This window comes from Triturus cristatus, chromosome 6 (assembly GCF_964204655.1).
Source record: "Triturus cristatus chromosome 6, aTriCri1.1, whole genome shotgun sequence".
In the NCBI taxonomy this organism is placed as follows: domain Eukaryota; kingdom Metazoa; phylum Chordata; class Amphibia; order Caudata; family Salamandridae; genus Triturus; species Triturus cristatus.
The window spans coordinates 778,309,706-778,327,345 of NC_140589.1; the positions used below are offsets into that span (position 1 = coordinate 778,309,706).

At 44.3% G+C, this 17,640-nt stretch overlaps 1 protein-coding gene across 3 annotated transcripts in view; it reads left to right on the forward strand.

The window, feature by feature from the left end:
- The window catches only part of LOC146817864 (amine sulfotransferase-like), a 278,102-nt gene that overhangs the window by 149,808 nt on the left and 110,654 nt on the right, over positions 1-17,640 (forward strand). For 2 of the 3 annotated variants that reach the window (XM_085611343.1, XM_085611344.1), the window contains exon 5: positions 7,697-7,791. In XM_085611343.1, coding sequence (XP_085467469.1) covers positions 7,697-7,791 — 95 coding nt within the window. Of the gene's footprint in view, positions 1-7,696; positions 7,792-12,314; positions 13,335-17,640 lie in introns of those variants that run through there. The other variant, XM_085611345.1, reaches the window with a different exon arrangement.

A 17,640-nucleotide genomic window follows, 5' to 3' on the forward strand; every position in this document is an offset into this window, starting at 1 on the left:
CTCCGAGCCTCAGGAGGCCTATGTGAGTGGTGGTGGAGGTGGTTTTGTGGCCTGGAACAAGGTGAGATCGAGATCGCCACTGCTGCTGCCTTTTTCAGTTGGCCGCAAACTGGAGGGCCATTCTTCTGCAGCTGTGCCTAAGGAGAGCTAGCTGCTCCGGCTTCCAGTACACTCTTACCACTTGTGTTAAATGGACTTGCGACCTGGGTGTCTGCAACATCAGTGTGACCATCCTGCACTCTAGTAGAGGCTGTACCCCAACGAACCCTGTCCCCATGATCTTGGTGATCCCCTAGGACCACAAGATCTCTGAGTCTCCTGATCTGATATTGCACTTGAAAATGGAGAGTGCTGTGAACTGGGAAAAACAGCTGATTGTGAGGCCTCTTTGCTTCCAAACATATACCCCTGTGGGAGGCCTTTGGTATGGGCTGCCCTGGTGGAGGAACTTGCTGCCCATGACCTAGGGTGACCAGACATCCCGGATTTCCCCAGACAGTCCCAATTTTGAGAACTCTGTCCCAGTGTCTCAATACTTTTAACTATTTTAAATATTTGTCCCAGTTTTTAAAGAAAGTGGAGTGAGTTTTTCAATTATTGTATATTCTCTTTCTTTAACACACATCTCTGTAGTGTGAAATAGATCTAATTAGTTCTCAGGTTGCGGCTGCATTAGCCTCATTCAAGGAGCACCTGAGGAGTTCAGCTGGACCTTTAGGTCATGGTCCCTGCAAATGGGAGTAGGGTATTGGGGCCAGGGAGGAGGTCCTGCCATAGTCAAAAGTGTTTCAAAATCAGTGGCACACACTATCTGTGTGTATTTGTATGTGTATAATATATATATATGTATGGAAGTAGAATTAAAAAAGACAGATTTTACATTCTTTTATGAACGTGCTCACCCTTTTAGTCCTTCTTCTATGTTTGGCCTGCTGGCCTGTCGCAGTTTTTGCTTTTTAAAATCTGGTCACCCTACCATGATCCCCATCAGCACTATAGACCCTGGATTGGAGTTCAGGTCTTGGTGCCTCATTGAGGAGCATTTATTTATTTATTTGGAAATCTTGTATAGCGCACAGATACCCCAACGGGGTGTCCCGGCGCTTGTGTGAAGGCAGAGGAAGTGCCAGAACTCTGACGGTATTAACAGAAGAGAAAGGTTTTCAAAGCTCTCCGGAAGGAAAGTTCCTCCCGGATGGTCCTAATGGACAGGGGTAAGTTGTTCCAGTGGGAGGAGGCACAGACTTGGAATGTTTTCCCCCCAGATCGAGCTTTTTTGACTCTGGGGGTAGAAAGAAGATGTTTAGAGCTAGAGCGAAGACATCGAATGTTGCTGTAAGGACAAAGGCAAGAGGATAGATGAGCGGAGCCTTTACCATTGATCACACGATGAGCGAGGGTAAGCGCCTTAAATTCCGCCCTTTTATGAACTGGAAACCAATGCAGCCTGAGACGATGGGGAGTGATATGTTCACGAAGTGGAAGACCACAAACCAGGCGGACAGCGGCATTTTGGACTGTTTGAAGACGACGCTGAAGGCCCCAAGATAGACCTTAATACAATCCGTTAGCGTAATCAATATGGGAGGTGATTAAAGCCTGCACAATAGTTTTCCTGGTTTGGCTGGGGAGAAAATTGATAAATTTCTTCATCATCCTTATCTAAGAAAAACAGGCCGCAGATACCGAGTGGATTTGCTTCTGAAAAGAGAGATTGCAATCCCAGATAACTCCTAGATTTTTGACTGAGTCTTTAGGCAAGGGGGGTGAGCTCAGATCAAGAGGCCACCACAGGTTAGGGTCCAATGGCGAAGGCTGATGGAAAAATATAACCTCGGTTTTGCCAGCATTAAGCCCGAGGGAGTTGTTATCCATCCAGCTAGCGATGTTCCGGAGGCAGGTTTTCAACGGGTCAAAGGTAGACTGGGAGGGGGAATCAAATGAAAACAGAAGCTGTATATCATCCGCATAGGAAGTGGCCTGGATTCCAGATTGAGAAATGATCTCGGCCAGCGGGGAAAAATACACATTAAACAAAAGAGGGCTCAATGAAGAACCCTGAGGGACGCCCCACCTGAGGGGACGACTGGCTGAGGTAAAAGGGGGAGTGAATACAGCCTGTGTCCGATTGGACAGAAAGGAGGCAAACCATTCCAAGGCCTTGCCCTAGATGCCCTTTGCCTGCAGACGGTCGAGGAGGACGGGATGGGAGACGGTGTCGAAGGCTGCCAACAAGTCAAGCAGCACCAACACCGCACTAGAACCCTCGTCTAACTTCCATCTCATGGCATCAGCCATCTCTATAAGGGCAGATTCGGTACTGTGCCCCGACCTGAAGCCGTGCTGTGAAATGTGGAAAGCGCCGCTCGTTTCCAAGAAACCAGCCAGTTGTCGTTGAACAAGTTTCTCCAGCACTTTAGCTGGGGCGGGGAGCAGGGAGATGGGACGGTAGTTAGCTGGTTCAGAAGGATCAGCAGTTGCTTTTTTAATGATGGGAACCAATCTAGCGTGTTTCCAGGAGTCGGGGTAGATTCCTGTCTGAAGGGAGTCATTCCAAATTTTATTTAAAAAAGGATTAAGCAGAGGAGCTAGGGATTTATACTGTTTTGCCGGCCAGGGGTCCAAAGGGGAACCAGATTTACATTTGAGTAATTCTGCCAGTGAATGTTCCGGGGTGATCACCTCAAAGTTAGAAAAGGCCTTGTCAGGGTTGGAACTGACTGGACGTGATTTCAGATGGGAAGGGTTGATTTTGCAGGGAAAGGAACTCTGAATAGTAGCAATCTTATCTTCAAAATAACTGGAAAGATTGTCGCAGAGGGACTGAGATACCGATGGTTGACGCTTGAGGGCCAGGGGGTCAGTAAAGGCTCTGACAGTGTCAAAAATGACTCTAGAAGATCCTTGTGCCCGGGTGATTTTCTCCTCAAGATGGGATCTTTTATGATCAATGATTTTCTTCCTATACTCCTAGAGGGAAGTTTTATATTTAGATTTGCTATCAGGAGAGTAAGCCCGTCTCCAATTTCTCTCAAGCCGTTTGCAAGCCGATTTGCAAATCCGGAGTTCATCCGAGTACCATGGTGCAGAAGGAGTGGCATGGAGGGATTTGATAGGTCTAATAGGGGCTAGGAGATCCAAAGCCGAGGTGATCCAATGATTAAAACTGGCCACTCGAGAGTCCAAATCTTTAGCCTCCACGGGGACGGACATGGAGAGATGAGGGGCTAGACTCTCGGGAGAAATCACCCTCCAATTCCGACCCACAGAGTTGGACAGGGGTCTGGAACGGTCCAAAAGGCGGAAGGAAATGGAGAAAGGGATCACAAAATGATCGGACCAAATTACAGGGGAAGGATTACTTAGAATGGTATCTGTTAAATTAGTACAGATCAGATCCAAGGTGTGACCAGCCTTATGCGTAGGACCAAGAACAATTTGTTTTAGGCCGCCATCAGATAAGGTTGACAAAAAATTGGCAATGGTAGGCTAATTGATGTTATCAACATGAAGGTTGAAGTCCCCTAAGAGGGTAAAATTGGCATATCGGAAGGAGGCTTGTAGGGCGAAATCGAGAAGGGCCGGAAGATAAGAGATTTTAGATTTAGGGGGACGGTAGACTAATAGGCCTGAGTAAGTGAAGTTAGCAGCAAGTTTAATACAAAAAGGTAGTGCCTCGATGCACTCTATTTGAGAGTAGGGGAAGGAGGAGATGGACCAGATAGATCTGTAAATAATGGCCACCCCTCCGCCGGGGTGAGAGTTCTGTCTGTTGACGCACAAGATTTTATAGTCAGACGGGATAGCAAGGCAGAGGGCAGGGTTGGAGTCAGCTCCCAACCAAGTTTCGGTGAGAAAAAGGAGATCCCACTGATTGTCCTCAAGCGATTGAGCTATGTCTAAAGAGTGTTTCACAAGCGAACGACAGTTAATCAATCCAGCTTTGATAGAGGTGTTCTTAGGAGCCAAGGAATAATGGGGAAAGGACTGAAGGAAATGACATGTAGGGTGAGATGAGTTATCTCTGTGTGGTACACAGCAAGGTTTAAAAACACGAGACGTCGAGTCTGAGAACAGTGCATGTGTCCAAGAACAAGGTTTCAAGTTGAGGCGCAGTAAAATTTCCCTGCTGTAGGAGATGGTACTGGGGGGCCCAGGCGAAGAAGAGATTAGGCTCGGCGCAGCCGCGTCCAAATCGCGGACGGGCGCAGACGGGCATGACTCTGGCACGACTCCGGCGCGAGTCAGGCGCGCCCGCTGAGCGCGTTCGTTGCGCAAAGCCATGACCTTCTCCTTTTATGCGCAACTAGAGCGCTCAGAGTCCGATCCACCCCCAAGATGACCGCCACGCTTCTGTGCCCCGGGACCGGCTCCACAGCGTCGATACTCAGCTGGGAGTGGACCCCGGGCAGCGGGAAACAGGGAGGACAAGGAAGGTAAGGAGAGCTTCCTAATGCTTTGAAGTCAAGCCTTTTTACCAGCAGTAAATAAAACGCCAAATTGGCAAATAGTGCAGATAGTACAGATTGTACAAGTTAGCAGCAATTAAAAATACACAGATAGTACTAGGCACGCAGCCTCCCGGCTTCCGCCTCAGGAGGAACTCAGGCAATCACACAGACAGACGCGGGCGATCTGGGGCTCCTTTTATGCGCAACTAGAGCGCTCAGAGTCCGATCCACCCCCAAGATGGCCGCCGCGCTTCTGTGCCCCGGGACCAGCTCCACAGCGTCGATACTCAGCTGGGAGTGGACCCCGGGCAGCGGGAAACAGGGAGGACAAGGAAGGTAAGGAGAGCTTCCTAATGCTTTGAAGTCAAGCCTTTTTACCAGCAGTAAATAAAACGCCAAATCGGCAAATAGTGCAGATAGTACAGATTGTACAAGTTAGCAGCAATTAAAAATACACAGATAGTACTAGGCACGCAGCCTCCCGGCTTCCGCCTCAGGAGGAACTCAGGCATTGCAGTGGTATGCTCTGGTGAGACTTGGAGCAACAGGACCTCACTGACCTGTTTCAGGGAGCCACTCATCTCTGTGGGTACTCCTATAAATTTGAGTAGTGGGGTCGCACCTCGGGCCATGTAGCATAAACCTTGGTAAACTAATGAGCAATGTCCAACTGCTATGGAGCCCTTTCTTGGATCCTTGCTGTGATGCTGCTGCCGGATTGAATCTGGGAGGCTGGCTGGGGGCTTGTGACCTCCTTTGAGAAACACTGTGCCCTGTTTTTATCTGCTAGGGGACAACCAGATTCCAGATACCAGCGGGGGAGGATTCCACTTGCAGCTGCTGCAAATGCCTCTGATGAAAGAAAAATCACACTCCACCACCAAACAGTGAAAAATTGAGAAATATACCACGCCGTTGGCCTCTGGTTCTACAATGACTGACCCCACAGTGAACATGGCTCTGGAGGACACACAACAATCCTCCATATCTCAGATTCTGGAGGCTATACAAGAATCTAAAGTGACCCCGGAAACAAAGATAGGGGAAGTCTAATCGGCTGTCTCCTTGATCTGCCAAGACCTTCACAACCGTTGTTGAGATAGTAACTGAGGCAAAAAGGCAGATATCTGAACTGGAAGACACATAGAAGGAATTTAAATCCATTGTGATCCACCTTGTGATGGAATCCAAAGCTCTAGCCTTACGAAGACGCTAAGGGCCACTCTCGTAGGAACAATCTTCAGAGTGTGGGGTTGCTGGAAGGTGCAGAGTGGGATAACTGTGTTTTTTTCCTGTTGGAGTAGCTTTGGCCGTTATCTGGAGAGATGGTTTCTCTCAGTGTTTTATCCTCGAACAAGCTCATCAGGCGTTGGGGCCATGCCCACTGCCTAGAGCCCCTCCCAGGCTCATTATTGCACAATTCCTCAACTACCAAGACCGGGATCCGATCCTGCACACAACTAGAACCCAAAAAGAAATCAAATATATTTCCCATATCATCATGAGTTTCCCTGATTACACCAGACTGGTGCAAAAACAAGGGAAGACATTAGACTGCATAAAACAGAAACTTAGAGCAATGAGGCTTCAATACATGCTACTATTCCTGCGCAAATCTTACTTCTTGGACTCACTCTGGAGTAGGTGTGACATTGGGTGAAGAAGCAGCCATCTTGGTCAGGACTTCAATGGCAGAAAGCTCTGATACCGGAATGGGGTGACCCATTATGCATACTTGCCAACAGGTGTTTCTCGATCATGTGGAGAAGCAAGGGAGGGGTAAAAGGGCTCAATTTTCACACAATGGGTCAGCCACTGATGGTGAGCAAGTGCACTCTGAGCGATCACAAAACCGGAAACCTACTGTAGGTGCCCTCAGTGGGTGCACCGACACACTCTCCATCCTCAGACTTGGATTTAAATGCTGCACTACGACCGGGGTAAATTAGTGAAAGGGAGACTTGCTGAACTTCCTGGGACACCTGGCCTGGTATTTGCCCTGTCTGGGTCCCCCGGTGGTCAGATTGGGAGTAGCCACAATTTCTATCTCAACTGTCCAAGCTCTCTACTCCGGGCCTGAATCGGATCTGACCTTTGATATATAGGCTATGCCCGCCCTTACTGTCAATTGGGGATTTACATTTTTAGGGTTAACCAGACAATGGAGGCACTCTCATTGTTATCTGGTTGTGGGACTTTATCCCTGGTTGTTCTACATTTTCTGCTAGGCTCGCAGCCAGCCAATTAATGTGAAACAGTTTTGTTACGCAGTGATAGATCTGTCGATGAATAAAAAAAAAATGAGGAAAAAGAGAGGTACAAAGTAAGAAACGACAAGAATCAACAGAGCTCCTCCACTTCCACAGGAAGTAAAATAAGGCATGAATTTGAAAAGCAAATTGACAAATCTGGTTTACATAAGCAGTCATTGGCAGGAATGTATTAGGGGATCTGCACAACAGGAATAGACTAGCTGGGTAAACCTCATTGTTTTAATCAAGCCCAAAGTTTTGAAACTGCCCTTCTGTAGCTTTGTCATTTTAAAGGCCTTTGATGACTGATGGCTTTCAGGTGCTCTGGGTTTATGTGCGACGGGGTGGTGTCACACCAGAGTTTTCTGCACAACCCTGCATGTCCGCTACCTCCAATTCTCTGCATGGTGTTAGAGAACTATAGGGTTATGTTTGTGAATTGTAGCCACTCACAATGGTCACAGTCTCCATTGTGCTCTTCGCTCTGTCTCCTGACGCCACTGCTTCTCCAATGGCTGAACTGTGTGGGTGACGGAGAACGTGTCACCTGTGAAGGGAAGAAGAAAGGATGAGTGTGACAGGGCTCAGTCCTAAGAGATGGAGGTCTTGGTGAGCGGGTGAGAAGTTTTATTTTAGAGTGAGTTATGAAAAGTGACAAGAAGGGAAGTTGGTGGGAATACCTGAAAACCGAAAATTCAGATTCATGCACAAGAATGCAATAGAACTCTATAAACTCGACCTGTATGACAATGGTATTGTTTAGTCTGTTGAGGATTTCATGTTAAAAAATATGATTTGATACCGTTATACCTGTAAGTAGTCTTCTTTACAAAAATGTCAAATCTCTTCTCAATGAAAGAAGTACAATACCTAGGCACAGGTGCTAAAATAAACAACGGCTAATCTCTGTCCGATCTGACGTTGTGTCTCACGTTGCTTATCGCTAATACTTAAATTTTGCGTTAATTTGAACTCCTCTTTGTTCCCCAACAGTGCACTCTGGCTCCTGGTTTGACCATGTTAAGGGCTGGTACACTCACAAGGATGAATATAATATTCTTTTCCTCCAGTATGAAGACATGGTTAAGGTTAGTAATCTGAATAATAAACTAATCTAAATAATTTAACACATGCATGCAACTGGTTCAAGTGTTATTTGTGCATATGCTCATTGTGCATGATGCTTGCTGCATATCATGATTCGGTTCTTATTACGAGGCACAACATGAACACTGTATCTAAACAATCTACCCAGACTGGATAGACAGTCGTATGCGAGTACCTGAGCAGCTCTCACAATACTCATCAGGGATTTTTTCCAAAGCAAGCCAACTATTTCCCTATAGTGTCATTGTCCTGTACTTTAGTAGAACTGGCTGAGCTAAATAGCAAAAATGTAAAAAGCAACACAGTTCAAAGAACCAAAGGGCTAAATAAAGTTTATAAGAGCTCCTCACATTATAAGAAGTGTACACATGCACTAACTTTTTAACACTGAAAATTAGGGGGGAATAATACTGAGCTAAATTGATCGAAAAATGTATTCTCGTTTTTAGTACAAATCAGTGGCATTGACAAACGTCAATAGGAGTAAAGCCTGTCTCATGAAAATTTTGGAAACTGTGGGATTGTGAACATTTCTCTGGTCTCATGGGTGGATGACTTCAGACAGGTGCTGGGGGTCTGGCCCAATGGCATTAGTTGCTTTCATTCGATTTCTTGAGGCTCAGGGGCATATGTACTAGAGCCTATCACCACCACAACGTCACTTTTTACAACATTGTGGTGGCCATAGGGGCTTTGCTTATTTACAAGGCAGCGTTAATCCACTTAACGTGGCTAAACGCTGCCTTGTAAATAAGGCCCCCTTTTACGCTATGCTTAGCATGAAAGAGGTGGGCAGTGGGTGTTGCGGTGGGTGTTGATTTTGATGCAGCCCCCTATTTACAAGGGCAGCGTAAACAGGAGGCAGCGCCAAAATTAAGACCATGTAAAACCGGATCCTAACTTGGCGAAACAAGGAGAAATACATTATTTCATCGTTTTTACTTTTTCCATGTATGGTGCCTTGTGCAGCACACATGGAAAAAGCAAAATGCCTTAGATTGTTTACATACAGGAAGGTCCCCCGTCCTGTACATAAGCAATCTTTAAAAAGAATGCCATTTTGTGACTTCCATGTGTGCTGCATTAAGCAACACACATAGAAGTGGCAAAAGGGCATTTAAAGATGTTCACACATAAACGGACAGTTGGATATAGAACACTGATGCAGCACCAGTTTAGAAAATTATACCAATATATTTACAACAAATCTATGAATCTGTGTGCAGGTCCCGAAAGCACCCCCTGCCCAAGGGCGCTACATTAAAACAAGAAACAGTCAAAACAACAATAGATCAGAACCACACCACCTTTCTTGAAATATATGAAAGAAATCTTAAATGTCCATATCATTCCAGTCGAACCAATTAGTGCGAGAGACGTCAATTGTCCCAACAGATGATTTATAATTTATTTTATTTTCAATCAAAAGCCATCAGCCAACACGTTTCGTCCTAATCTAATAGGACTTCTTCAGGGCTGAAATTTACAGAAAAAAGAACATATAAAAACCTGACATATTACATTACTTACAGTAAATACAACATCTAATTACAACATTTAAAAGTCACAAGATATATCCACATGTACATATTGGATTCATTAAAAGACCAATGTCCATATAAAACCATAATCCCTATATATGATATATTGTTTGCTTTATGAACAATCAAATAATTTACCACCTCCAAGTTAATTTGTCATGAGGGTTAGTTATGGTGAACATAAGCAAAGAAATGCTGCTCTGCATAAGAGTCCATTTACAATAATTCTCAGATATTGCAACATCATATTCAATTTCAATTGAAACTTCATATATGAATAAAAAACATAATGTAGCACAAGCAAATTAGAAATATATATATACAATTGGATAAAGAGTAACCCTCACCAGTGGAGAGAAGAGCACACACAACCACATGAAAGGGTAGAGACATCAAAGAAAACCAACCAGTCTTGAAACACCCATAGTGTGACTAGACCTATAGAACCACACCCTGGGATAACATCCCCATGCCTAGCGAATACAAGAACAACATACTAATTGTATTATCCTTGTAGCGTAAATGCGAAATGATAACGATCGTCCAATGTAAAGTAACCGATAATCCCATATAACCGATGTTTCTATAATGTGAACCAATTTGACATAATCAGACACCTACTGAGTTATTCACACAGAGTGACACATTCAACGAAAGACCATTAACAGACACCTTAGCTATTTCATGTATCAGTATAATCAGATTGATCCATAATAATATCAAGGGTGGCTTCTTTCCAGTCCCAAAAACAAAAGTGTTCCGGTATGACAGCCAGCAACAACAAAGACATGCAGCGTGTACCAAAACAGTCCTTAGTGCACGTGTTGGTGGGTATTCTCCACCCCGACAAACGGTCCTGCAGAAGAGAGAAGTATAAATAATCTCATAGTGCCTGCCGGATGCCGGAAAAGATTCATGATCCCCAATGGAGATAACCCACTTGAATAAAAAGAAACAGTGAACGTGACAAACATCCTACCCAAACTTCACTTATCTAAAATTAGGATATAGCACATAGTTTGACAATTCCCATAATGAAGGACCGATTCGCTGTAAGCAAAAAATTGGAGAGAAGCACACACCCCAAAGTGGCGCTCCTGATCCACATCCCGTCGTATCACGTATCGCAAAAAACACGCTCTTAGCCACAAAATATTTATCTAGGCACAAGAGTGTTAATCCACACATACGGGCACAATCCCCCTTGTTAAATCCCGTCATGTTAGCCGCACAAGCGCTCGTAAGCTGTCAAAAAAAGTGGCGCTTACCCAAATCATACATTCTAAAATTAACACCCTAGAAGCCCACTTGGTCAATACCCGACTCACCTGTAGTCGCAGCGCACCGCGACGTAACTCAATTCTCCAAGATGTTATGGAAACTGAGCCCCCAATACGCGCTCCTATTTGAACCCGCCACCAAGCAACGTATATGCGTGATGACGTCATAATCACCCTGTCAATTGTCAAACTCCGATTCACAAAAATGGGCATCATATTGAACGAATATATTGGCTCATAAATAGACTGGTATTGATCCGGCATAAAGCCCACTTCTTTCGATAAATCGTGTATAGAGGTTTCTGACAGAAATAAAGTAACATTAAGATATATATTGAATACACCGGCGCCATGTATTTCTATATGTCATTACCGCCATAAAGATCTTGATAAAATCGAATCCCAACGATGTCTCATATCTAAATTGTAAATATCAGCCTCATGATACAGGCAACATACAGTGTAAATGTACACGCTCAACACTCAATACCAAAAAACTAACCGGTATAAACACCTTGCTCCGAATTTCAAACATAATATTCCTCCTAGAAATGATATCCCAATATAGTGTTCACAAACCGGGGGCCATATTGGATGAGTATACTAGCGAGTCTTTCGAATCATGTTTCCTCAGCAAATGACACACCCAATGCGATGCATGTAAACATAACATTTCTGGTGCACATGATTTGGTACTATGATAATCGTAATTACACCTTTGGCGACCGCAGCTAGATAATATATTTCAAACACTATAGCCTTACTAAATGAATCAAAACGTAAAGCATAGTGTCAGAGAGCTCAAATCATACCCCGAGTTCATTTGCAGAAAACCTTGAGTCGCATTTAGTATCCATACCAAGGGAAACACTATATATATGTGTCCAAAAAAGCCTGCGAACTGGCCAAATGCCTAATGCCCGCTTAGGTAAAATAAGGTCTATACAATATTAATGTCATAATAGAATTCAAATTTGTGGGGCAATCAATAGCTGACTGGTATGAAAAAATGATTGTATTGCCATGCTACCAAATTGTTTTTGAATGCAAGTATATAAACTGGTGACATCTATTGTAACAAACATTAGGTCATCCGACCAAGTGAGACCCTTGAACTTCTGTAGGATATCCCTATTGTCCTGTATATAGGCAATACAATCATTTTTGAAAACTAGACCAGCGGACCACATGGAACATAATGAGATGCTAATGGACATCGCGGTGAGCTACGGCTACAGGTGAGTCGGGTATTGACTAGGGTGTTATTTTTAGGATGTATGATTTGGGTAAGCGCCACTTTTTTGACCGCTTACGAGCGCTTGTGCGGCTAACATGACAGGATGTAACAGGGGGGATCGTGCCAGTATGTGTGGTTTAACGCTCTTGTGGCTAGATATTTATTTTGCGGCTAAGAGCGTGTTTTTGCGATGCGTGATACGACGGAATGTAGATCGGGAGCGCCACTTTCTCTCCAATTTTTTGCTTATAGCGAATCGGTCCTTCATTATGGGAATTGGCAAACTATATGCTATATCCTAATTTTAGATAAGAGAAGTTTGGTTAGGATGTTTGTCACGTTCACTGTTACTTTTTAATCAAGTGGGTTATCTCCATTGGGGCTAATGAATCTTTTCCGGCATCCGGCAGGCACTGTGAGATTATTTATACTTCTCTCTTCTGCAGGACCGTTTGTCTGGGTGGAGAATACCCACCAACGCTTGCACTAAAGACTGTTTTGGTACACGCTGCATGTCTTTGTTGTTGCTGGCCATCATACCGGAACACCTTTGTTTTTGGGACTCGAAAGAAGCCACCGTTGATATTATTATGGATCAATCTCATTATGCTGATACATGAAATAGCTACGGTGGGCGCCTGTTAATGGTCTTTCGTTGAATGCGTCACTCTGTGTGAATAACTCAGTAGGTGTCTGATTATGTCAAATTGGTTCACATTATAGAAACATCGGTTATATGGGATTATCGGTTACTTTACATTGGACGATCGTTATCATTTCTCATTTACGGTACAAGGATAATACAATTAGTATGTTGTTCTTGTGTTCGCTAGGCATGGGGATGTTATCCCAGGGTGTGGTTCTATAGGTCTAGTCACACTATGGGTGTTTCAAGACTGGTTGGTTTTCTTTGATGTCTCTCTCCTTTCATGTGGTTGTGTGTGCTCTTCTCTCCACTGGTGAGGGTTACTCTTTATCCAATTGTTATATATATATTTCTAATTTGCTTGTGCTACATTATGTTTTTCATTCATATATGAAGTTTCAATTGAAATTGAATATGATGTTGCAATATCTGAGAATTATTGTAAATGGACTCTTATGCAGAGCAGCATTTCTTTGCTTATGTTCACTATAACTGACCCTCATGACAAGTTAACTCGGAGGTGGTAAATTATGTGATTGTTCATAAAGCAAACAATATATCATATATAGGAATTATGGTTTTATATGGACGTTTGTCTTTTAATGAATCCAACATGTACATGTGGATATGTCTTGTGACTTTTAAATGTTGTAATTAGATGTAGTTTTTACTGTAAGTAATGTAATATGTCTGTTTTTTAAATGTTCATTTTTCTGTAAATTTCAGCCCTGAAGAAGTCCTAGTAGATTAGGACGAAACTCGTTGGCGGATGGCTTTTGATTGAAAATAAAAGAAATTATAAATCATCTGTTGGGACAATTGACGTCTCTCACACTAATTATTTAGACTGGAATGATACGGACATTTAAGATTTCTTGCATATATGTCAAGAAAGGTGGTGCGGTTCTGATCCATTGTTGTTTGGGCATTTAAAGATTGTTTCTGTAAAGGAAGGGGGACCTTCCTGTGCATAAACAATCTTTCCCCTGCTGGCAGACACCCTTGCACTATGGTGCAAGGGTGCCTGCGTTGGTGCTACGCTGCTAAGTGTAGCACCAGCGCAGGGGGAAACGCAAGGCTGCACCATATCCTTGTAAATATGGTGCCGCCTTGCGTTTCTGAAGTTGCGGAGTGAGGCGTTAAGCCATGACGGCTAACGCCTGACTCCGCCACTTCCTTAAACATATGCCCCTCAGTCTTTTATAGTAGCAGTCGTCTCAGACTGTTTTCATCAAAGTCTCCATGAAAATTGGCAGACTCAGTCAGAGGTCCCAGTGAAGAGTTATGAGATATTAGAAGATGCTTTAAGTGACTTCAAAGGTACCTCTGATGGCAAATTCAGGACTCATTGGATGGATTTCCTTGGTTATTAGAACTGGGTGAACTTTAAAAATTGGGTTGAAGGTGTTCCTGAATTTCTCTATAAGCTTTGGATCAATTCATTTTACCTTTGCTGCCAGAATCTGGCGAAATCACATTCTGAATTATTAATCTTGAGAGAATGTTCAGGGAAGTTCAGGTATGTTGTGGCAAGTTGGAAGTCATTGTAGAGATTCTTCGTAAATTCACATTTAAATGTATGAGTCAAAGGGAGCCAAAAGAAGAGAGATAAAGGCTGGATGGGTGTTTAGCAAGAGGATTCTCTGCATGTAATTAGATGAGAAAGCACTCTTTAGATTCATTGAATCTGCTGTGGACATCTGTGCGTAACCAAGAAATTGCATGGGTTGACTCATAATTTAGTTATCTGGAAATTGATCAAATACATTGAGCTGAATTTGGGTATTTTCATGACACTTCATATGTTGGTGGCAGAGTCAGTTACATCTATTATATTCGAAGAAGCCTTTCATTCTTCTTAGGTCGAAAAAATGGGGTCCGCTGTGGTGTTTTATGTCTCAATTGGGGTAAATTCCTCTAAACATGATAGCTGCAAATTGGTTCCATATGATGTCTGAAACATTCTGGAAGTCCCAGTTTTTAAACCACAATCATTTCCTGTCTAGAAATGATAGTTCCATGTTTTATCACTAAACTAAACCACAAAATAATATACCATGTGCTGTTAAGTAAAAAGCCAGGGCACAATTGAACAATGATTATATAAACGGGATGCACACCGTGTTTAATCCTGATTGCTGTATTAACGTTAGTCCTCCAAGAGTGCGTGCGTGAACTGGCATAGTGCCTCACCCTGGTGACACTGACAACATCAACTCTTGAATGGGGTGTCCTTAACACCCCAAGCCAGGCGCACAGCATGATTCATTATTTCGTTAATTCGTGTAACTGCGTTTATCCAATCTTGCACAATTAATCATGGGTAATCTTTTCTCTGCTTAACGCCATTTGATCCACACAAAGAATAATGCCATTTGCCAAATTTCTTGTACTTATGATGCGACCATCCGGACTTCTGTCATAAATACGAAAGACGCATAATTCTTCTCAGGCAAGTTCTTTATTGGAAACCCAATGCATTTCGGACTACGTGAGTCCTTCTTCGGGGGTAACTACAATTGAAACATTATACAATTAATTTACACTTCATACAATCTCATGATGCTTACAAATTCTCAACAGAATTAAATATTTAGTCGACAACACTGCTGAACTGTGTACTGAACGCTGTTATCCTAAACGATATGCATAGTTACACTTGATAACAAATCCCCTTCTATCTTTCACTCCCCAGGACCTGACCCTTGCGAGATGTCACCCTTCTAAACTGCGTGTTGTTGCTTAAAAAAAACCACCCACGTAACCTGAAGTGCTGATGATCATCAACTTCTTTCCTGCCCTCCCGTCACAACTTCATTGTTCATGTTTAATCAGAGAGCGGGTTTAAGAAACTCAAGGCATGCTGGGAGTTGTAGTAGAGATTAGGTTCACAGCGGAGCAGTTACAATCAGGTGACCGATCTTAACTCGTGATTATGAGGGAGGGCTCACGTGCCTGGTTTAAAAACCGAGCTCGGTTATGTGCGGTTGAACTTTTTTCCGTAAGAAGGATGCGGACTTGATTAAGCTCTTGGGCAGGTATGTGTTGAAGGCACTAAAAACGTTTGTTTGTAAAGAGATTAATACGCTGAACTCAGTTGTGACGGGAGGGCAGGAAAGAAGTTGATGATCATCAGCACTTCAGGTTACGTGGGTGGTTTTTTTTAAGCAACAACACGCAGTTTAGAAGGGTGACATCTCGCAAGGGTCAGGTCCTGGGGAGTGAAAGATAGAAGGGGATTTGTTATCAAGTGTAACTATGCATATCGTTTAGGATAACAGCGTTCAGTACACAGTTCAGCAGTGTTGTCGACTAAATATTTAATTCTGTTGAGAATTGTAGTTACCCCCGAAGAAGGACTCACGTAGTCCGAAATGCATTGGGTTTCCAATAAAGAACTTGCCTGAGAAGAATTATGCGTCTTTCGTATTTATGACAGAAGTCCGGATGGTCGCATCATAAGTACAAGAAATTTGGCAAATGGCATTATTCTTTGTGTGGATCAAATGGCGTTAAGCAGAGAAAAGATTACCCATGATTAATTGTGCAAGATTGGATAAACGCAGTTACACGAATTAACGAAATAATGAATCATGCTGTGCGCCTGGCTTGGGGTGTTAAGGACACCCCATTCAAGAGTTCACAATTGAACAATGCAATGCTCATTCAGATTCATGAGACTTGCATATCAATCAATCAATCAGTGACACTTGTAAAGCGCGCTACATACCCGTAGGGTCTCAAGGCGCTGGGGGGGGGGGGGGAGGGGGGGGGGGTGCCGCTACTGCTCGATCAGCCAGGTCTTCAGCTTCTTCCTGAAGGAGAGGTGGTCTTGGGTCAGGCGCAGGTCGGTCGGGAGGGAGTTCCAGGTCTTGGCGGCCAGGTAGGAGAAGGACCTTCCTCCTGTAGTCGCTCTTCGGATGCGGGGGACGGCGGCGAGGGCGTGGTTGGCTGATCGGAGGTGGCGTTTGGGAGCGTGGAAGTTGACTCGGCTGTTGAGGTAGCTCGGGCCTTGGTCGTGTAGGGCTTTGTGTGCGTGGGTGAGGAGGCGGAAGGTGATTCTTTTGTTGACGGGGAGCCAGTGAAGGTCTCTCAGATGTCCGGAGATGTGGCTGGTTCGTGGGATGTCGAGGATGAGTCTGGCTGAGGCGTTCTGGATCCACTGGAGTCTCTTCTGGAGCTTGGCGGTGGTACCGGCGTAGAGGGCATTGCCGTAGTCCAGTCGGCTGGTGACGAGGGCCTGGGTGACGGTCTTCCTGGTCTCGGTGGGCATCCACCAGAAGATCTTCCGTAGCATGCGTAGGATGTTGAAGCACGCCGAGGAGACGTTGTTGACTTGCCTGGTCATGGAGAGGGAGGAGTCCAGGAGGAAGCCCAGGTTGCAAGCATGGTCTGTCGGTTTGGGTGCGGTGCCCAGGGCGGGAGGCCACCAGGAGTCGTCCCAGGCGGAGGGTGAGGAGCCCAGGATGAGGACCTCCGTCTTGTCCGAGTTCAGTTTCAGGCGGCTGGTCGTCATCCACTCGGCTACCTCTTTCATCCCTTCGTGCAGGTTGGATCTGGCGGCGGCGGGGTCGTTGGTCAGGGAGAGGATCAGTTGGGTGTCGTCGGCGTAGGAGATTATGCTGAGGTTGTGTTTGCGTACGATGGCCGCGAGGGGGCTCATGTAGACGTTGAAGAGGGTGGGGCTCAGAGATGATCCTTGAGGGACGCCGCAGGTGACTTCGGAGGCCTCTGACTTGTACGGTGGTAGGCGGACTCTCTGTGTTCTTCCGTCGAGGAAGGAGATGATCCTAGGATAGGAATTCCACAGTATCCCTCATACCTGAGCAGCTTCAAACAGTTGGTAAGAATGGGTAATTCTTGGTCTGGCCCTGAAGCATTCACATGCAGAATTTCACATACATCTTTATTTTGGCTCCATGTTGTTCACTTGGCACATGTAGCTGCTGAGAGTCATGATAGAGTCTGATGTCTCTATTCGCCAATATGTGAATGAAACACATCTCTATCTGTAAATTGCCACTTTGCCTTCATTACTCTCAAAAATTGTATTATATACATTTAAAAATTGATGTAATCCAACATATTCAAATCAAAACCTGAAAAGAATGAATGTCTGCTCAAAG